The sequence below is a fragment of the Cygnus olor genome, chromosome 21, assembly GCF_009769625.2.
Source record: "Cygnus olor isolate bCygOlo1 chromosome 21, bCygOlo1.pri.v2, whole genome shotgun sequence".
Classification (NCBI taxonomy): domain Eukaryota; kingdom Metazoa; phylum Chordata; class Aves; order Anseriformes; family Anatidae; genus Cygnus; species Cygnus olor.
The window spans coordinates 288,052-310,117 of record NC_049189.1 but is presented as its reverse complement, the minus strand read 5'-3'; the positions used below and the strand labels follow the sequence as shown (position 1 = coordinate 310,117).

The following is a 22,066-nucleotide window of genomic DNA, read 5'->3' as shown; positions in this document are numbered from 1 at the left end:
TCTGACCAACCCTATCTTGAATTTTTGATTCCTTGCTCTCCTATTTCCATTCCCAAGGTGTTCTTGTTAAGGAAGAACACCTCAGCATTATTGTATTATTTTTAAATAAGCTACAATCACTTTAAGGAGCTTAGGATAAAAAAATGCACTAATACTTCGATTTTTTTCCTCCAGTTTTCAGAGGTTTGATAATGCAAGATGTGAGCTGCATATAAATGGAAGGGTAGGCAGTTCTAATTGCCCAACTATGCCCCTCTGTCCAGAGAAAGTCCTTTTTTCTTTAATGAGCAGTCGATTTTAGAAAGGTACAAGATGAAGTGGAGCTGGCAGAGGTGGACTCTCTGGGAGCAGCCCTGGCGCTGCAAATAAACTGTTTGGAGCTGAGAACTTCTGGAGGCATGTATGGACTTCATGTTGAAGGGGAGTTACGGGGTGTTGTCACTCAGAAGCAGGAGGGACGTAGCATGGAGAGCGTGGCTTTGTCGTACAGGCTGGTGTGAGCTTGGTAGTACTGTTCTGACCTGAATGGAGTTGCCTGCAGAAACAGGACCGTCTTCACCTCAGAGGTACTCCTGCTATCAACATGCGTGACTGTCAAATCTCTGCTTCTCTTCCCCTGGCAGTTGGAAGGATTGCCCCATGTGCCTCCCCACTGTCCTCCAGGCGAGCGGTGCTGGGGAAGGTTTGCGTTGTGCTAGTGGCGTTTTGCCGCTGGGTGGTCTCAGAATTGCACTGCTGCTTCCCAGCCCGGCTGCGGCAAGGGGAGGATGTTTAACCGGCTGGTTTGTCAGCATAAAGGGGCACCTCTGACACTGCAGTATTTCAGGACAAAGTCTACGCTCGTTGCATGTTCAAATTTCCTGCCTAAGTGTGTACAACACTGTGCAACGTTTCCAAGACCACTCTGCAATTTTGCTTGCACCTCTCTGGAAAATGCATCCAGCAGCCTTCCCTGACGGTGCCTAAGTTAATGGCCAAAAAAGCACTCTGCTCACCTCTGCAAGCATTCAGAGCCTTACTCTCATCTCATTGTTTTCCTCTCTTCCCTGCTCTGTAGGCTTCTTCACCTGACTGTTGCCTCCTGGAAACATCTTTATGGCATTTTTTGTCCAAAACCGTCGTCTTGATTACTTTCTGTTGGCTGGAGGGGCAGGGGGGATATGAAACTGTTAATATTTAAACCTCTAAACGTCATGTAATTTGCAAACCTAAGCGCATCCCTCCCTGAAAGGTGACTGCAGCACGCTCCAAGGGAAGCTGTTCCTGCCGCAGCAGTCACCGTCCCGCGGCACCTGAGGGCTGGGAGCTGCATCCAAGTCCTCGGCCCAGGGCAGCTGCCCCCCAGGGCTCCCTTCTGGGGACAGGCTGGTGCCTATTGCCATACCCAGTGCTCATCCAGGAGGTGACAGAAGTTCACGTCTTCGTCTCTGTTTTCAAAACAGAAATCATAAGCTGCTGAAGAGGCTTTTCTCTTCAGGCAGTTCAGAAATACTATTTCTTTTCTCCTAGAGATTTTGTGAACTTAAAAGGAAATCAGGAAAAAACAATTCTTCGCTGTCCAGCCCATTAATTCAGCATGCTCAGAACAGAATTAACCTTGGCAAGCCTTGTAGAGGAGAGAGTAATTCTAACCTTAAAAATCTGCTGATTAAAGCTGGTTTCAGGAATTCGATTTCACTTAATGCATTGGCTGAGAGCCCAGCCCAGCATTAACATAACCACAGACACACAGGCCGTGGCATTTTTTTTACCTTCCCAGTAAAAAAAAAAAAAAAGGAAAAAAGACGAAACAGCTAATGAAACCCCTTTTGCCTGTTTTGAGCAAGAGGTTGGGTTTTGTTGTTGTTGTTTTGTTTGTTTGTTTGTTTTGTTTTTTAGAGATTCCTTTAACTAACTGCATTGCTTGCTGTGCTAACTGGGAGTTTGCCATAGAGCTTTGCCATCCATGCTTGGGGATGTGTAAGATTTAGTCTGTGGCTGTTTGTACTATCTGAGCTTCCTTTAGATAAGTACAGCTTTGAGGTACCATCTTCAGCTGGATTTAAACAACAGACCTATAGATAAAAGACCAGGTCTCTCAAGGAATTTCAGTTTTGTTCTGAAGAGTTCACAGGAAAAGCGCGAGTCTCAGGAGTGAAAGCAAGGAGGACCAGGTAGCAGTCACAGATGAGATTGCGGTGCTACCTTCCACGTGCTCTTGCTGCAGGCAGCCTGTGGCGTGCCTGGACCCAGCTCAGGGAAGGGACTGCCTCATGCTCAGCAAATAGCTTCTGTCTCCTCCTGGAGGACAGTTTCCTTGAGCAGCTAAGGAGTGCTGCTGTGCTTTGGGCACCTCTCTCCTTTGCAGTGCCCTCTCCACCATGGCAGCGTGCCTGTAGCTGCTGGCTGCACAGCGAGCCCGGGGAACCTCAGTGCTGCTGGACTTGTGTAGTCCTCCTGAAAATGCACCAGTCGCTAAAGCCATCAGCCTCAACAGGAATCCAGAAACGTGTATCAGATGGTTTTAGTCTCTCTCATAGCTGAGGAATGTGGGTGCTTCCCCCATTCAAATAGATCATAGCGTTTAAAACAGCACTTACCAGTACAAGGAGAAAAATCACTTTATCTGCTAAGCTATGCACACTTTTCCTTCCTGGGATCTAATTTTTAATTTTAACTTTCCCTAAGGTTGGGGTCCTTGACTTCTGCATCAGCCTCTGTTTTGGGCACCAGAGTGGTGGATGCACATGCTGTGAAAGCTTCTTCAGAGGAGGGCTCTGGACCTGCTTTCAAAGTCCTTGCTGGGAAGCTGTTCAGACTTGGTGATCCTGAACCTTCCACGCTGCTTTCCAAAATGGGAAGACCAGTTCTGAGTCAGCAGAACTGTATATTAAAGACCTTTCAATAAAGCACCAGGCTGCAGTGCAGCCAAGAATCACTGTCAAGGATTATCTTAAACAAACACTGTCTGCTTTTTTCCCATGCTGAATGGTGGGATTAAAATGTTAAGCTTTTCTTTGGATTATTTTCCTGAGGTTTTTCCCCCTTTTTTTTTTCTCTCGCCTTTTTTTTTTTGTGTGTGCGTGTGTGAAATGTACCCTTCACATATTTAAAAACCGTTATTAATCTTTGTCATTTATATTTTAAAAATAACTCTGTAATAGAAGCCAGCAGTCTTTAAATCCTTTTTAATTCAAGCCGACCTTGTGAGCGATTATCTTGCGGAGGAGACGTTGCAGCCAGCCTCTCGGTGTACTCGCTGATAAGCGTGCGCTTTTAATGGCACACCTGAAATGATGGCTTTCCCTCTGCACTAATCCTGTTACAGGGCTTGCTAATGATGTCAAGGCTGGCAAGTTCATTGTTTGCAGAGTATTTTCATAGTTTATGAAGGTGCCTTCGAGACAGAAGACTTATAAATCAAGATACACCAGACCCTTTGTGTTTGCACCAAACAGCTGGGATTCCTGCACTGGAGAGATTATAGAGACAGAGCCCGTGTCCCGGTGTGAGCTGGTTTGCAGCCAAGATAATGGCATTACTCAGGCATGACAGAGCACAGAGTAAAATATGCAGGTCATCCAAACAAGTGCCAATAAAGCCTTGATTCCACACGTTAACCTTAACGTCAGTATTTATGACATGGCGTCCGTATCTGCAAAAACAGATATTCTAGACAATTCAGACAGTGATTTATAGATAAGATTTCCTAGCACCCATCCGCTTATGTTTCAGTTAACGTGATTTAAAGTCTTGTTGAAGTTTCACCAGAGTGAGGGCCATCCCATCCTGCAACTGTGGGGAAGACCAGAATTAAGAGTAAGGAAATAAGAGCATTTTTCCTTGACAGCAGACAGCTGACTGGCCTTCAGTCTCCCCGGCACGCTGACCCAGCAGCACCCCGCATCCCTCGTGGCAGCACTTACCCTCCCTCCCTGTGTGCAGAGCGGGGTGACAGCTTCAGCTGCTGCCAGCGCCCAGCTCCTGCCCACGGACGCTCCCCATTCAGAGCTCCCACTGAGGGCAGAGGTTGCCGGATGGCCACCGAGAGAGGAATTAATTGCAGAAACTGGGGAGACACTCCTAACTCACTCAGTTTTGATGTTTCAGGACTTCAAATACACGGCATACGTTCAGTTGGTAAATTTGTTTTATGAGAGCCCTTTAGCTGATGGCATTCAGGTTGCTAATATTTACACTGAACATTTTAAAATATTTACCCCAAATAGTTTTTAATAGTTTTAATATTTAAAATGTTTTGGAACTCATAAACACTAGGCTTGCTTTCCAAATAAGGTTTTTTAATGATATAGCTGTTCTGCATTTTTTCCATTCTTTTCTTAGTGTTCATAGACCAAATTTCCCCAATTTGAATGTACCTGTCCATCTGATGTGCTGTTGTTCATACCCAAACACCAGAAGAAGGGCTTAGGGTGGTGATAATTTATGAACGTTTACTCCCTTTCTGCATATGTTTGTTTATTTCAAGATCATCACGCAAGTTGGTTGTATGTAATTTCAGCATCTTTCCCTCAAACACAGCACTGCAGAAGGGAGTGGGAATACCTGTTTGGGACAGGGAAATTCTTCCTTGCCCTGACTGCTGTTGTGTTAGGGAGAAGTTGGTAGCTGTCTATTTGCCTATTGTAGTTTGCTCCTACTTGTTGGGAAATGTTCACTGGATTCTAAATATCTTTCCATTGGATTTAAAAAAAAAAAAAAAAAAGAAGAAAGCAGCAGCCTGCCACGCCATCAGTGAGGAATTGAAAGGCTTAGCCCCAAGTTCAGCGCTGGATGCAAAAGCACCAAGTCCTGTGTTTCCCTGTTCGTTCTGCAGCTGCACAGAGCGCTGCTCTCCAAGCTCTGACACCACAGGGCAGAGCATTTGCATCTGCACATACTGAGCTGCCTTGGCTGCCTGCGGGGCACAGGCACTGCGCGACCCCGCACAAGGCCCTGGAGCACTGACCTGCTCCCCAGGGAACAGCAAGGGCCCATAGCAGTGTGCAGAGAGTGGTAATTATGAGCGTTGTTGCAACCAGTGCAGTCGCTGGAGTAAAGCGAAAAATGAAGTTCCTCTGCAAAATCCCCTGCAGCTGGCTTTACTTAGTTTTTCCTTCTGTAATTGTAGAATATCGGCATGCCTAAAACATGCATGATCTGTGATCTTTCAGGGGAAATATCTGAAGAAAGCTGCAAGCAGATTGCTCGTTTGTTGCAATCTCTCATTTAAGGAAAACTAATCACCTTCAGTAGAGGGGAATATATCATCACATGCATGCCCATCCCCACTCCCCACGTGGACTATATTAAAAGCCAGCAGAGTCAGAAAATAATATTGTTTTCTTAGCAATAAACGTGTTTTTGGGGCAGGAATTGTATGGGGATCTTTTAATAACAGTTTTGTGTTTGGTTTGTACTGGGCTTAGCTTCCAACTGACAGTGTTGTTTGAGTTTTAACACACCGGAAATCTGATTTTGCTACAGGAAGAATTCCTTACCCTTACTCGTTTCAGGTAATTGGACAAGCAAAGTTCATTAAAACAACAGTAACAAAACACTATCTTCTCATTTTGCTGTATAAAACAATACATGACAACAATTTTTTCAGTTTACATGCTCTCAATTTTAGATTTGTGTACCTGAGTGATAAGCCATGTAAAATAGGTGTGTTTTTTTTAATATATATTAATAAAGAAATTACATATGTTGAATTGTTTGGATCTGGAGCAATATGGGGGGACTTTATTTCTTCTGATCTTACCTAGGTGGCTGAGCTTCAGTTCAGTGCAGTACCTTGTCACAGAAGTGGCTATGAAGAGAGCCTAGGCAGCCCGCTAAGTGTTTCTAATGACAACTGGGACAGTTGGCAACGCTGATTTGGGAATTCAGGCACTTTGGTTCTAGTTCTGCCCCCACAGGGCTAGTGCATCTCCAAGGGGTTTCTCTGCAGCAGAAGCTGAGGACGTTGCTGTGTGGTGGAGGACTTGGTTCCTCCACAACGTGCAGGGTGGGCACAGGCACCTCTGCTGCAGCGATGGCACCGTGAGTCATTGAGTAACTGAAAAAGCCTCTGTCACCCCTATCAAAAACTGACAAAAAGGCTGAATAAGGATCTGGTCATCTGCAGTTTGGGGCTTATGTCCATATATAAACTAGAGAAATGTTTAAACTCTGTCCATTGAGTCTTTAACCCACAGTAGTGTTTAAAATGTATTCTCCTAAAATTTTGCCCTGCTATAACCTGCCATTCTGTTTTACCAGCAGAATCAAAGCCCTGGACTGACTACAAAAAATGCCAGTGTAGCATACCAGATAATGTTCTCTCATTCCCGTCTCTGGGTGCTGCCTTTTAAACTTGCTCGTCATCCGGATAATGATTTCTTTCCCTAACTCTGTATCTGCTTTCTCTTTTTTTGTCCTTAGTGCTTGTATGGCTGTTACGTCCATTCTTCCATCATCCCCACGTTTCACAGAAGGTGCTACTGGCTTCTTCAGGTAGGATGGTGATGAATTCCTTTCTTGTGGTTTTATTCCAAATGAACTTGTATGGCTATGTTTCTTTTTGCTGTTGGGGAGGTCAGCTGTGCCCTTCGCTGGGGTGTTTGATTGCTTTGGGGGATGTTTCTTGTCCGAAGGTGATAGGAATTTTCATAAAGTGTTACATCTTTCTTTAGAGTTGTGATATGTTTTCTCTAGATAAGTTTCTAGCAAATACAGAGCTGATGTATAGCTCCCTTTCTCTTTATAGCATGAGCTTAAGTGTACCCTAAACAGTCAGCTAAAGTGAGATTTCTAGATTTTTAGTTTGTTTTTTTCCATTTTGAAGCAAGTCATGCAGTAGGAGCTCAGGAAGCCAACTGCTTCCTGAGCATGCAACGTCGTGGGAGAGAAAGCAGCCTGTGGGGATTTGTCTGAATTTAGTGTAAACCTCATGGCAAGCTGCACAAAAAGGGTGGGTGGAACGGCTTTCCTCCAGCAGGGAGTTTAGTTCTGAGGTAGTTCTGGTGGGTTACTGGGTGATTCTTCTCCTCATTGTTGTGGGCACGATCAAGTCCCTTGAAAGGTCTAGCAGTTTTCCTCCTCGTTCTGCAGTGTTTGGGTAGTGGCCTCATACTGAGTGGTCCTCGGGACGTGGTAGGTGTGCTCGGGTTCACTCGCTGAGTGCCTGGGGTGGGTATTTGCTGACACTGGAGTGCTAAATGTAGGTTTGCTGAGCTACTTGTATTGACTATTTACTGTTGCTTACAAACGCTGAGCATGTGGAAGCAATTCATTTTCTTTTGTTAGAAAACAGCACTTGACAAATACTGTAATAATGTTATTGTTTTAAAGATTAAACCCCCACAGTCCTGAACACAACTGGGTCTAAGGAAAATGACATCTGTTTTGAGAAGTAAATGGAAAATACTTCCATGTTTTTCCCTTGGTTTGGAATCACACTTCCATATTAAAAAAGTCAAAGCCGTTGCTCTCTCAGCTGCATAAAAAGACACCCCACAAACCACAGAAGATGGTGCCTACTCAGTGGGCTTAATCAAAGGGAACATACACAAAATGTTACTGTCCTCTGTTACGCTTACGTGCATCTCTGAGCTCTGTTTGCATCCTCAAAATACAAATGTCGAATGTAAGTAAAGGGGCAAAAACCCTTCACTGCTGCAGTCAGAGCAGTCGGTATTTCACCTACATGGAGGAAAACTGTGGTATTGTGACTTTGCTGAAAATGCAGTGCAACCATGTTGAATCTACCAACTTTAAGCCCTTCTCCTAGCTGCAGGAGGTTTTCCTCACCACCTCTCCAGCTCCTGACCTGTGTATGAAGTTGGATGTAGCAGGCAGCAAGGAGATGGGGGAGCTGTTTATAAGCATGACTAAAGAAGCCATTAAAAGTTCACAGTTCAGTGCACGGAACTGAACAAAATCTCTAAACTTAGAGTCCGGTTTTCCTTGGGCAGCAGACAGCTGTTTGTTTTATTATTTAGCGGCTGTCTCTGCTGGTGCCTGTGATGGATGATGTGACATGAGAATTCAAAGGAAATTCTAAGTTAATTCTGAAGTGTAGGCACAGCATGGCAGCACTGTGTGTGCTTGCTCAGTTAGTGTTTTCTCCCAGGTGTCCCCAGTGAAGGCAGAGAGAGGACTAGGATGGGTGGAATAGCAGCAGATCACTTGGTTCTCGCAGTTCTTGTCTACATAGGAACAGGAAGTTGGTTAGGGTGTTGGTGAAATGATCCTCATTGTGCAGTCCCAAGAGCTCTGGGAAAGAGAAATGTTGTGAAAGCTTGGAAGGTGTTTAGCTTTGCTCAGTGCATACACCAGCACCTCCAGCTCCTGGCGTGCTCGGCCCCATAGTGGTGCTGTAGGTGCTTCCCCAGAGCACCAGCTGCTGGTCTGCAGCAACTGGAGCCCAGGCTTCAGCCCCTGCCAGTGCCAGGAGGCTTCCAGCATTGCTAAAAGGCAGCTCTGCTAACGAAATTTTTCACGTAAGCTGAAAATCTTGAGGAAGGCCACTTTCTGAAGAAATTCACGGGGCAGACAGCAGAGTCCCTCCTATCAGATGCCAAGATGAACAGGTGATGCAAAATAGACTGCAAAACTCCAACCCAAAGTTGGACTGTGACCTGCAGGGAGGCTTGCTCCCAAACACTAGGCATTTCTTCATTACCTCTAAGAGAGTATTTCCTAGCTTTGCACATTTTTCCATCAGGAAACTTCCCCCAGTTTCAACCCACTATCCACTAGCCTGAGCGATGCTCGTGTAGCCTGCGTGCTCCCCAACGAAAGACAGTCCCGGGAGCCCCCTCTGCTGTGGGCGGAACAGCCTGCGGGAGTCCCGCAGAGGTCCTCCTCTCCCAGGTCAGCCCTCTTCTTGTTAATCACCTGCTTTTGTTGTCCGCTCTCAGGGGGCACCACTGACCCTTGCTGGGACATTTAGGAAGCCTGTATCTGACCAGTTGCAGTGCAGTACCATAGGATCTCCTTTCCTGTGTCCTGAGGTCTGGCTCTTTCGTGGTCAATGTTTAGGCCATCTTCTTTGCTCTGGTAATTGATTGGGATTGAGAAGAGTGAACTTGGAAATACATTTCTTATGAGCCTATTTTTAAAATGTGATGCAGGACATTTCGTTGTGGATGTAGTATGCTTTTATTTAGAAACAAGGGCGCATTGTGCCTTCACTGTGTGAGGTGGCTCAGTTTCAGGCAGGGCTGGATCCCACGAGGCCCGCAGCGGTGCGGAGCTTCGCGCTGGGTCGGTGCCCGACGGCCAGGCTGCGGCGCTGGTCGGGGGGCTGGCTGCGGGCACAGGGGGAGACGGCCCCGCTGAGAGCCGAGGTCGCTGCACCCAGGGGCTCTGTAAGGCTGCCCCAAGCGCAGAGTGGAAAAATGCTTGCTTTCCTCACAGACTGACTTAGGCAGCCGTTTGGCCTTGCTTTTTCCACTTGGCACTGCGTTTTGATTTCTTAATTTTACAATGGAAGGCTTTAAGGGCAGTACATAATAAAAATAATAAAGTACTTTTATTATTAAAGTTAATAATAAGTATTATTAATAATAAATAAATAAATAGTATTAAAGTTAATAATAAAAGATTAATGTGAACAATGCTATAAGCCTAATTCATCAACGTGCACCCCTGTGGGACACAATTCTGGAACACCCTCCTGTCCTATTAGAACTGCCAAATTATTCAAATGTATATTTAATGAATCTGAACTGTAAGCAAGTGTGTTTTTCAGGGGAGGACAGTGTCCTTGTGGCAGCAACACCTTGGTGAAGGGATGAGGCCCAGGTGGGTGCGAGGAGCCTGATCTCAGTCTGCAGCAGAGCACAAGGACGATGATGCTGGGTCTTTCACAACTCAGCAGTGGATGTTAATTTAGAGAAACAGGTTTTGTGTGCACTTGGAAGGCAGCATGACAGCCAGCTCCTGACTGAAAGGCAAACGGTTTTCAGTCGAGTAGCGTTCACAACAGACCAAGTCCTTTTATCTTTTCCAAGCATTTCCTTCAAGGCTCTGGCCAGTAAGTTCATGGTAATAATGTTTTCAGTGTTTCCTGTTGCCAAAGAGATACTATCCTGGCTTCATTTTCAGAGGGGAAAAAGAAAAATATCATTGCGATGGCAAACCTGGCACTGTGTGGTTGCGATAGCAAGTCTGCTATACAGGACACAGCTGAGTTTTCCTCCTTTGTAATCTGAAGTTTTGTGGTGGTTTTTTTGAGACATTTTAGTCTTTCTTCATAATAGGTTTTTAATGCTGCCTTACCAAAAAAGATACTTTAGTTTTCTTTTTAATAGATTTTGTAATTGTAGAACAAACATTGTAATGCCTCTGCAGAAGACCTTCCAGCTCTGGGCACTCAGCCTCCCATACTGACTTCTTGGAGCTGAGTGAAGGAATAATGACAAAGGTGGTTCTCTACACTGTTTTCATATTTTTCTTTCGCATTCCTGATTTCTAGAAAAATAAAGTCATGGTCTGCACAACACACAGACAAAGAGAGAGATGATGAGGTGAACAACTTCGTCGAAGAGCATTTGGGAGGCCATGAAGAAATCTTCAGTAGCACCTTAAAAACCAGGCTGCTGCAAAGCCTCCTGGACTCATAATTTGCTGCATCTTTAATTAGTTGTACTCTTTTTTGGACTATCTTCCAGTTCCCAGACATTTCATTTGGCCCTCTGCGCTGCCATTCCCAAGGAAATTAATGATACTGTTATAAAAAGAAACAGCTTTTGTTTTTGAATTCTGCCCCAAGTCACGCGTTGCCTTGCCTTTTCAGTGCTTCTTCTGGCTCTGGGTGAGGCAGTGCTTGAGCTGCACTTTGTGAGCACTGCGGGCGGGTGGCCCTCACGGCCCCCTGCTGCGGCGCAGCTCCGCATGTGGCCCCGAGGAACCCGCCTCATGCCGCGGCCCCAAGGAGGAGCCGCTCTGTGGGGACAGCAGGGGTCTGGCCCGTCTGGTCCAGGACCCAGCCCAGGCGGGTGGAGGCATTCCTCGCGTCCCGCGGCGCTGTCCCCAGCTTAGGCCTCGAGCGGGAATCTCGCTGAAAGCCTGACAAAGCTGATGGCATGTGACACCATCCCTTTCTAAAGGGCTCCTCGTGGTTTCGCATGCCCGGCAGCGCTAAACCCAGTAACTGAATATAGAATGGTTCTTTTCTTTTTGGCATTACTGGTTAGCTTTCTAAAAGAAACAGTGCCTTAGCCGTTTGCAGTCAGTCAAGCACAGAACAGCACTGTGAAGTCTTTTTTTAGGTGTGAGTGATGGCGGGTACTCCTGGAAAGCCTTCAGCACACAAGCACTGCCACTGTGCTGGTTGGCTTGTTTGCCAGCAGGACGTTCGTGTACGAGCACACGTGCTGCATGTGTTCAAACCTCCAAAATGGCACCAGATTTTCTCTCAATAGAAAAGAAAAATGTTTGTACTCATAATGACTAACGCAGGAAAAAATGTGGATTTTCAGATATAGTCTATTTTCAAACATTGGCACAGCTGACTACAAAATGCAGAGTTCCCTTCTGTGTACTAGTAATTGGCACCCCAGAAATTTAAAATTAATCTAGTGCCAGGCTCCCAGGGCTGGCTGCTGTGAGCGAAGGTTATTGGAAGCAGGCTTTGTCTGTAACCATTAATACCAATGTGTTTCTTGCTCCTTTCCACTCCCATGCAGTACAGCTGGAGACTCTCTGTTGGACAGTCTGATGGGGAGCAGGGCTGATGGTTGGCATTTTCCATCCCGCCTTTAGGAGATTCTGAATATCTTTTCTTGTGTTGGTGTTAAGACACTGCAATTGTGGGTAGCAATATGTTGAAAACAGTCTTTCTTTCTCTTGTAATAAGTCATATACAGACCGTGCGTGCTATAGAAACATGCTTTTTTTTTTTTTTAATGAATTCACTGTAACTATATATATTAGTTCTTCATGACATGGGAGAGAACTTTTTCGTATTGCTATCTTTTCTATAATTGTTTGCTTAAACATGGAGAGAATGTGTATTTGAGGCACTTTGTTTTCATTAATATTATTATTTGTTTTTTTCCAAATGCCTTCCCACTTGCTGCAGTAATTTAATAACAACAACGGTCACAGCAAAGAGAGGCCAGGAATCGTTGACAGAAGGCTGCTGACATGCTAGGACATCCTGTGGTTCAGCTATAAAAGAAAAAAAATGGAATAAAATAAAAGGAATTATGAGCAAATATTCAAATAAAGCCTATGAATTAGTTCAAAGAATATTCATTAGCTTAGTCATTTGCCAGTACCATTTGCACAGGTGAGATTTTCTTGATAAACATGTTTGTGGAAGTAGGAAGTGCAGGGAATACTGATACCTATGGATGTTCAGTCTGTTGGTGTTTACCTATTCATCACAGCCCATCAAACAAATTAAGGCTAGCAAGCATTTGAGAGCAATATGTAGGCAGATACCTTTCTCACACGGTATGCACATTAACTGCTCGCTGAATTATTTACAATGGTGAAAAAAGTGTGTAAATAGCAAAGAGCCCCCAGATAAGTCCACGGAGAGGAGTGTGGCACAGGCCAGCAGGGCACAGGCTCATCTGCCAGCAGAGGGAGGACAGGGCCTATGTCCCAGCAGGGCTTGCCTCAGTCCCACGATGGCCCTGGGTACCCCACCTGAAAGGCACTCGAGGACTTTTCCCTTGTCTCCTGCAGACTTGTGTAACATCTAGAAAATCTGCACCGTTCATATACTGCCGCATTGCCCCTGCACTGCTCTTGTGGTGGGTCAGACATGCCAGTGCTGGAAGAAGGTAATCTGGGGATGACAGAAAAAGTACAGGAGATGCCAGTACCCGTCAGAGAGCTGTTGCAAATCAGGCTTCACGGTAATGGCTGCAATGCAAACATCCAGTCTTGTAATAGCTAAAAACCAGCTGTGTTGCATCATTATGCCTTGCACACTCACGGGATGCTCTCAGCAGCCAGGGGAGTCACTGTGAGGCTTTACCACAGAGTAGAAAACATCAGGAAGAAATCCAGGCAGATCAGCAGCTGTACAGGTGTGATGTCCAGGCAAGAAGTCTGTCCTGGAAGGAGTAAGTGAGACATGCTGATGGGGGCGGTGCAGGTGTGCAGAGTGCTGTTAGTGGTCTTTAATCATCCTTCACGCAGTCCTGCGTGCACCAGCTGCATCTTTCAGAGTATCCATAAGCCATATCTGATAGCTCATGCTGTGCTGCACCAAGCAGCAGCTTCCGCTTCCCTGGCTTGAGAAGCAAGTGACAGCTTGAAGATTTTGGTCTTTTTAAACATGAATTGGAAATATTACAATCTCATAAAAATTCTTGAGACTTCTGCTCAGTAATAGTTTTTATTTTTCATTTGGGTAAAATAGAAATGACTGGGCAATAAAGCATTAAAGATCTTGCACTGTATGTGGGCACTTTAGATAGGTCCCATATTGTTGAAGGAACGAGGAGTAAGTCAGGCACTTGGCATAATGAGCCTTTGCCTTTTTTCCAACAGGAATGCAAACTGTTGCTATTATGCTAGCACATTTTCCCAAAGTGTGAATGTTAGCCCATATGACAAAATTAACTGTGTATGGCAGTGTGACAAAGGATGGCAGTGGTATCTAACTGGCGTTAGTGTGGCCTGGTGTCACGAGCTGCGGCTCCACAGCACCGCAGCACTGATCTGCTACGTGGCCATGGGACCGTGACAGAAGAACCCGAGGTTCAGGATCCCTGCCAGAGAAGTGACGGTAGCGGTGATGTCCACAACCCTGCACAGAGGCACTCTGAGACCTATTGCCTTTAGCGCTATTTAATTTTGAAGTTCTTCGTGCAGGGTCTCTGCCCCAGTGTAGAGGCAGTTACTCTGTGATTGCTATTAAGCTTAAGGAAATCCAACAGAGAATATAGAAGTAAAGTGGAGTAAACTGCTATTTATTCCAGTGCCTAATCAGAGCCTATGCATATCCAAGGGTTAAAAACACTCATTTTAATCCCAAGATTTCTTTCTACCTGTGGCTGGAAGGTGAAGCCTCCCGGAATTTTCACAGGGAGGTTTTGCGATACTCGCCATGCATGACATGGTTTCTGGGGCCTGAAAAATCCAGAGGTTTTTTTGTAATTATGTCAGTCTCTCTGATGTCACACACTTTTAACCCATATTTACTCCTGAAAATAAATTTCAAAGAAACCCTTTGAGAGGTGTTAGCTGCGCCCCCTCACAAACACTTGAACCCGTTTCCTCCATTTTGGTCAGAGAAGAGAAGCTGTTAGGTACCCACTTGCCAATCTCAGTGAGACTCAGTCTCTGCAGGGATCACACAAAATGAAGCTCTGTTTGAGAGGAGTGAATAATTACATATGTTTGAAGGCTCCTTTTGTGGCTCTGGACTTTGCATAAAGCTCAAGTTCCATTTAGTGTGAATGCCCCAAAACTTAATTTTAAATTGTATTAGTACAGCTTTTCTAAAAACAATTTGTGTTGTGCTTTGTTGTACTTACAGTTCTTTGGACAAATTATTTTGGTCAGTAGTCCAAAATGCTTTTGTTATGTTTGTAACATGAATTGAAATTACAAATTACAGTGCAGGAGCCTTTCCTTGCTTTCCTTTTTCCTTAGAAAACCTCACCTTTGTTTCTTATGTAACTCATTGCTCTGAATAAGGGTTGCCACTGAGGGTTTTCCTCTCTCCTTTTCTTGTTTTCAGGACTAGCTGTGAAAATGGCCATTTGTTTACTCTGGTCACTCCTTCAAATCTGTAGCTGTCTATAAGTTGCAGGACGCAGGCATTAAACCCAGCAATAAAGGGAAAAGAGAAATGGTGTGTCATGTAGTTCCTTAGAGATGAAAATTATTAATTAGTCTTATTATCCAGAACATGCCAGTCTGCTAATCCTTCACCAGACAAACTGTTTTATGCCTCCAATGCTACATGCTATCAGCTCTGTGAAATGGTTGCTTTGAATATAAAAGACTGTGCACGATGGTTTGGTTGCCATCTTAATTTGTCAAACCAAATAAATGGTGTTCTCACTTGTATTTGACAACTTTGAAAAGGCAGAAAAAAAGTAAAAGCCCTTTAATTGTCTTATATACAGTTGTTTCTTTAGTGTAATCTTCTTTTGCAAGTGCATTCTTAATGAAGTACTCATCTTTAAAGCACAGGAATAAGTGATTATAAATATATATATTTGCCCCAGGAAACACTTCTATTTTTTTCTCTTTTTCCCCTTTGAAGGTGGATGCAGCCCTACTTGAAGACTTTTTGGTCAATCTCAGTATTTCTGCACTGTTGTTAAAACAAATAAAAGTTTTGTGATGCCTTGAAATAACAACTTTGCTGGGCATCTTCTCTGTTTCACTGATGAATTTTGGGCAATGCAGTTGCCGTTTGTGGCTCGTGGCTAGCTGAGGTCTTGGCCAAGTCTCTTGCCTGGACGTGGTTGTTCGTTTTTGCTGAGTTTCCGCAGGGCAGAGCATCCCCCTTTGGGAGCGCGTGGTCGGCCAGTGCAGCAGTGGTGGGCGCTGCTGGTGTCCCTGAGAGAGCTGCTGGGGAAGCAGCCCTCCTGATGGCACAGCAGAGGCTCGCCGGGGGGTGGTTCAGCTCAGTAACATGCTGTGGGCTGTCTTGCACTCATCTTCTCATTCCTCACTTTACTCTTTTCACGTGAACAGCATAAGCAAGACAAAACAAATAATGTAAGATGGTGCAGAAGAGGTAGAGTATCCTTTAACTTCCTTCTGATACAATTACGACCTTTTTAATGAACGTGTAGACGTTTTCAGGGCAACTGCATCCATTGAAACCCATCTTCAGTCTTTGAAATAGTATAGACACACGTTTGTGCGCACACACGCACTCCTGTGATCTGTTCAAGCTGAAGGCTATTTTTGCCTTATTTTTCTTCCTTCAAGTTTTACTTGCTCACTGATGTTAACTTCACATAGGGTCATTGCCTTCACTAAAATTAAATTCCATCTGGCAAAGCTCATCACAAGCTGTTTTCTGTCTCCTTCCTCTTGGTAAGAACAAAGCTATCCTGTGCACTGGACTCCAAAATCACCCTCCTTTGTTTCACAGAAAGTACACCCCCTCTTTTATTAGAGGAAGGACAAAACATAGAAGGGGACCTCACCTATGAGGCCTCCTTTTTGGGAGAACCAGAAGTGTGTCTATTTTACATCCATCTTCACACTCCAGACCACAGAAATAAATCAGGATGTTGCTTTCATGAAAAATGTTTTTCATGACAAAAATCTATAGTAGATAAAATTGAACTTGCAACTCAGCCTAGGCCATACCCTTTTATCAGTCTGGATACCTTCAAAACAAAGATGTGTTTTGACACTTGCAGGATGAGGAAAATGGGTCTGTGGAGAAATGCAGCAATAACCCTCTTCTGATGTTCCAGCAAAGGGGAAACAGAGAGGATTACAAATGAACTGGTATCTAGAAGGCTGGAAACATTTTAGCAGGAGTGCTTTATCTTTTGTAATGTTTTTATAAATTATTTATCAACACACTTGCTGCATTTTTCCTTGAAATTGGATAGAAAAGCAAAATGTATAGCAGGCAGATTATATTCTAGAAGAAAGACGCCAGTGATTAAAAAACAGTTTCCAACTATTTCAAACGTATAACTTTATTTTAGATGAGTAGTCTGCTATTTTGGTATCACTCTCCACCATTTTAAAGAAAAGGCAGGATTCATTCTTTAGATGTATGAGAAGACTGACACTAATGCAAGCAAACTAAAACACAGTCAGAGCGCTTTAGCTGTTGCTTAAATAATCTGTTGTCATTTATAGAAGAGATGCATTTCCCAAACTGCTTTGGGACGTGCCTTGGTTGCTAATCAAGAGGAGTTATTATAGGGGCAACATAAAAAAGTCCAAAACATGGCCGACTCCTGCAAAAATGGAAAGCAGATTTTATGCTTTTGGCTCTTTGTGGAAATGATGCACCATTTGCACTTTACATTTGACTTGGGGGACTGAAAGCAGTGTTATCTGTCACTTTATAGCCGCTGTAATCCTGCCATGTGCTATTGGCACAGCTAATGTGACGGGGGAGAGCAGCACGTGCCCAAGCCAGCTGTGTTACCAGGCAGCATTTTGTTTGCAATTCAGGCAGCGCCGCACTGATGTGACACTGGCCTTATGCAAACAGCCTTGTCTCTATCTGTTCCTAGTGACTTCTTCCAGGAGCACCTGCGTTATCAAAAATGTATTTTGCCCCAATGGTTACAAAAAGAACAGAAAACAGGATTAGTTCAGGGATGCCTGAGGACCCTGCTGAGGTGTCACATTGCTGGAGAATATTAAAATCTTTATGACACAAATTGGAACCGGATTGCTTTTGCTGGAATGTATGCCCACCTGTTCGCCTAGGAAGATCCCATCAAGTGGGCCCATGCACGCTTTCAGACTCTGCCCTGTTTTGGACCTGTGATGTTATCACCAAAGTATCCTCACTGCAGGAATCACTGTCAGAGAACAGCACAACTCAGCTGGAAATTAAATCAAGACACAGATTTCGAGTTACTTATTAATACTCCCTTTATACCGAGGATTAGGTTTTTGGTGATGCTTAAATTGAATTCTAATGCTGTTTTGAAATGTATAATATGCTGAATTTACTTCACCTCAGGTTTGAGTTAATGGTTTATTAAATTACACCCCTTGCAGTAGCAAGGCTGTTTCCTGGCGTAGGACATTTAGGCTTAGAGAAGGAATGCAGCAATTTTGCTGATCTCATCCACGTACTCCCTGACCAATTATTAGGTCTGCAGGTGTCCATGAATGTATTATACTGTCAACTGAAGTTTCACCTGCACTGGTAAGGCATAATGAGGGATTAGGTTGGAAATTTTGTAGTAAATAAAATTGCAGTTTGAGTTTAGAGATTTAGAGTACATTTCAGGGTGGGTGTGAGAGGGCTTGTAGCAGATGTTGCTAAGACTGAAGTCTCTCATTCTAACACAGGACATTTTTTCTTTTAATATGTAGTGGTTTGGCCTGCAGTGAGTTACCTCTCTTTTGTATTTCATCTATTAAGGCACTCTTTTCTAAGTGTTTCAGGCAAATCACTTCCTAGTTGCCTGTGGTTTTGAATGCTTTTCTTGCTGTCCTTCTGCCTGTGTGAACTTCTCACTTATCCAGGTTGCTTTTATTCTCAAAATCATCTTTTATTTCTGAAGGAGTATCTGTCTATTCCTCTTCTGTTGAATGGCTGCCTTCAACTATCTCCTGCTGCCTTAACACTGCTGCTGTCTGCTCCCAGCTAATGAATCCTCTGAGGTCTCCTTTCTTGCCCTGCCCTGCTCACATGAGGGGCACAAGCTGCTACTTTGCTGTCATGACAGTCTGGCACAGTGTCCGCGGCTCAGCTGAGGACCCTTGCCTGTGTCCATTGCCACTGATGGGCTCTTTCCTACCTTCTGCTCTGATCCACCTGCCTGTACTCCAGTACAGCGTTCTTTAGGCAGAGATGCGTCCTCCTTATGACTGATTGGTTGGAGCTGAGCTATGCAAGGCGGGGGCTTTCTCCTGATATTTTTCATTGTAAGAACTGAAACCTTCCCATGCTGTCTGAGGTAGCCTCCTGTAACATGCTAATTTCTGACCTTTTTGTGTATGTCTTTGGACAAATGCATAACTATATATAAAACATACAGCAACGCCATCAATGTAACAAGCTTTGAATGTACAATTCCAAGAGCTTGCGTGTTGCAGGGAAATTGAAAGCAAAATTCAGATTTCACTAGATGGCCATGCATCTACACTTTAAAGTATTCCAAGTCCCCACCCTGGTGAACACTGGTATTTGTGAAACCACAGGACTCTGAATGAGACTTGTTTGTGCTGTCCGCCAGCATAGGGCATGGGGGAGATGCCAGGCTGGATCAGTCCAGAGCATCAAGGAGGGCTGTCCATCGTGCAGCGGACCACATGCCCAGAAGTCCAGGCACTGCGTCATTTCTGTGGCGATGTTCTCCCAGGAAATCTTTCTAGTCCAAGATGAGGGCTTTGTTTACAAGAATTTAGAATGGTATATACTTCTGATACTGTCACTGGTGACCTTGCACTTTCCATCAAGAAAAAACAGTGTTTTGCAAACATGACTGCTTCTTCTTTTATAATAACTCTATAAGTTATTTTATGGTTACATAATATGAGGTACAGAAAGGTCAAATGAAACCTAAGGCCAAGAATGGGCTCGAGAGCGTGCCCTGGAAAACCACCCAGGAGTTCACACCCTCAGGACTGATGTGTGTGACCTAGAGGGGGACCTTATTTCTACTGACTGGGAAAACAGCAGGCATTCTCAGATAAACTTAAACTAAAGGCCCTTCTGCATGTTGATAGATCTATAACATGCTGTTAAGTATTGTCTGGTTGCAGTTCCTGCAACATTCTTACGGATGTGCAGGATGGTCTGCATGGCCCGAATACTGGAAAACCATGCTTTGCTGCTGGTATCGGGCTGGTATCACCTGTAACTGGATGTATGTCACGATGGTGTTAAGCACTCTGCTTGACATGATCAGGCTACATATAGTTTTTGAAGTAAGTATGTAATAGTTGTGGCATTGTCAGGGGGAAAGAAATTCAGAAAATGCGATCAGTCCACATAACCTGAGTCTTCCTTTAGGTTTCTTTAGGTACTTGAGGCTAGGAGCAGCTTGCTTGTGCCAGGGAGAGCTCCAACCCAAGGGAAGGCTTATCAACTGGAGATACGCAGGAAGATATTTCAGGTTCTGGTATTGCGGGTGTGTATGTACTAAGTACAACAGCTGTCAGCAAATTGTTTGGAATGGAATGTCCTGCCGTCATTCTGATGGGCCTAGTGCAGGTTTTGGTGGTCAACAGCAGTTGTAACAGAATCTTGCCTAAGTGGTGATGTGCGAAAAGGGAGCAGTGAGAGATGAGGTGTGAATTTAGAGTATGTTTAAGAGATGCTGGGCTTAATTGTATTTTCTTAAATGAAATAAAATAGGGAAGAATTAAATTGCTAGCTTACATCTAGCAGCAAAATTTATCAGCAAAACTTGTTTGCATTTCTGCAGTCCTAAGAGCTCTAGTTATGACCCAGGACCCAGTGTGCTGACTGTCATGCAGAGTGGCCTTAAATGCTTGCTTTGTGAGGCTCTGAAAATGGCTGAGAAAAGAGAAGTAATCCAAACCAATTTACAGAAATTAAATGTGGACAATAGCTCTGAAAAAATTAATTTAAGGGAGATACTTCATGAATAGAAGTACTTTCAGAGGAAGCTGAGGAAAAGGAGTTGTTTAACTATGTTACGTGCTGTTGCATGGGGTGTGGCTGAAATGGCTGAAGATCAAGGAAACTCACTTCAGGTGGAACAGGAGGAGAAAAAATCCAAGCTCTGGTGTAGTCATGTGAGAATGACAAAATCTGTATTATGTGGGATATTTGAATGATACTGGACAATTGTCTAAGATTCAGATATTTTCCAAACACAACAGGCTTGCAATGTTAACTTCAAAGCTTTTTTTTCTATAGAAAAGTAGTGCTCACGCACTTAAAATTAGTACAGAATTTGTATGAATGCAATGCATATGCACTAAAATGCTATTATTAAGCAGCTGTCAGGAGTACCAAGCAGGCACTTGTTAAAAACAAAGGTTATTTTGGTGTTGCTTGGTTATTTCTTAAAAATTCAGCTAACTGCATTAGATACATATGAATATCAAAGATATCGGAGGTACTCTTGGCCTGTCTCATTCCTTTTGTTCATTAGTTAATGCATCTTGTGGGAAGACTAAATTAATGGTACTTTAGAAGGCAGAGGTTTTAAAACTGACAGTGTTAAATGGGAGCTCTCTAAGGCATGACACTAGTAAAGAGAAAATGCTTTCAAGTATTAAGTAAGTATAGCTACTCGAATGTCCTTTTAGCTTTCAAGTAGGATAACAATGTTTTTTAAAATCACTCCCCTGATTTCATGTATAAAAGCCAACAATTGAGAGGCAGATTTTCCTTCAGGTTTATTTATTTGCTCTGGTGTGAAATAGCATAGCAAACTTAACGGGATCACCTCGGAAGAGCTTATTATGATGATGATGATTATTATGACAAAACTAAGTATTCTGGCAAATCCAGCTGAGTTTTCGAATAGCAGGTGATTCTCAGGAAGAAGCCTTTACTTTTATATATTTATCTGAAAGTATCATAAAACTTTGGATTTGTTCTTCCCTCAGTTCAAACTGACCTTTGTTACAACAACAGGGACCCCACCGCCACATACCGATGAGGAGGGAATAGTAACATGCGGTGCTTCCTATCGGGTGTACTTCAGGATGTTTCCTGACAGGAGAGGCTAGGAGCGTAAGTGATATTGTGACTCCTTTAATGTCTTTGCGAGGAGGGAAAAAAAAAAAAAAAAAGGGAAAAAAACTGTCCAATTTATCCATGGTTAAAGAAACTCTATTTTTCTTTGGTCAGAAATACTTGCCCTGACAAGAGAAGGGCATTCTAGAGCTCTAAGAGTATAGAATCAAAAGGGTTAATTAAAACCATGAGGCACCGGAGGGACAAGCTTGGAATTCTGAAGCTTCATCTAGGAAATCATTAAAGCTGTGCGGAAAGACAGCTTGAAAGTGTTCTGCACAACGTGCTGCCGCCCACGAGCTTCGCCATGGGGCCCCTCACCTCTCGTCGTGGCTCCGTCCGGCCCAGCCATCGGCGCTCCATGCGGAGCCGCAGGGCCCCGGCACTGGCACGGGAGGCGACACCATGTCACTGCTCTCTGCAGCCGTTCCAGACGTCCTTTGTAGGATTTGCCCTTCACAGTTCAGCTAGACACTGCAGTCATTTCCTGCTGGAGAAGGGAAAGAGGGGTCTGCTGGCAATTTCACTATTCCTAATGCTTGTTCCTGGAGTTTGTTGTAAATGCCAGATCCCAGAGTAAATGAGGCTGCCGACACACAGTAAGAAACTAAACTCTAACGTAATATTTGAGGTGTTTCCCATTGTTGTCGCCAGCTTCCTAGATGGCAGCAGCAATCCTGAGTGTGGATCTACATTTCTAACACAGGGGTAGAGCTCTTCACCTCACCCCAAAGTCTGTGGCTA

The 22,066-nt window shown here is 44.1% G+C and overlaps 1 protein-coding gene across 7 annotated transcripts in view; it reads left to right on the top strand.

The window, feature by feature from the left end:
* The window catches only part of CAMTA1 (calmodulin binding transcription activator 1), a 375,445-nt gene that overhangs the window by 227,923 nt on the left and 125,456 nt on the right, over nucleotides 1–22,066 (top strand). For all 7 annotated transcript variants that reach the window (XM_040533948.1, XM_040533944.1, XM_040533945.1 and 4 more), the window contains one exon: nucleotides 6,406–6,477. In XM_040533948.1, the coding sequence (XP_040389882.1) occupies nucleotides 6,406–6,477 (72 nt within the window). The remainder of the gene's footprint in view (nucleotides 1–6,405; nucleotides 6,478–22,066) is intronic.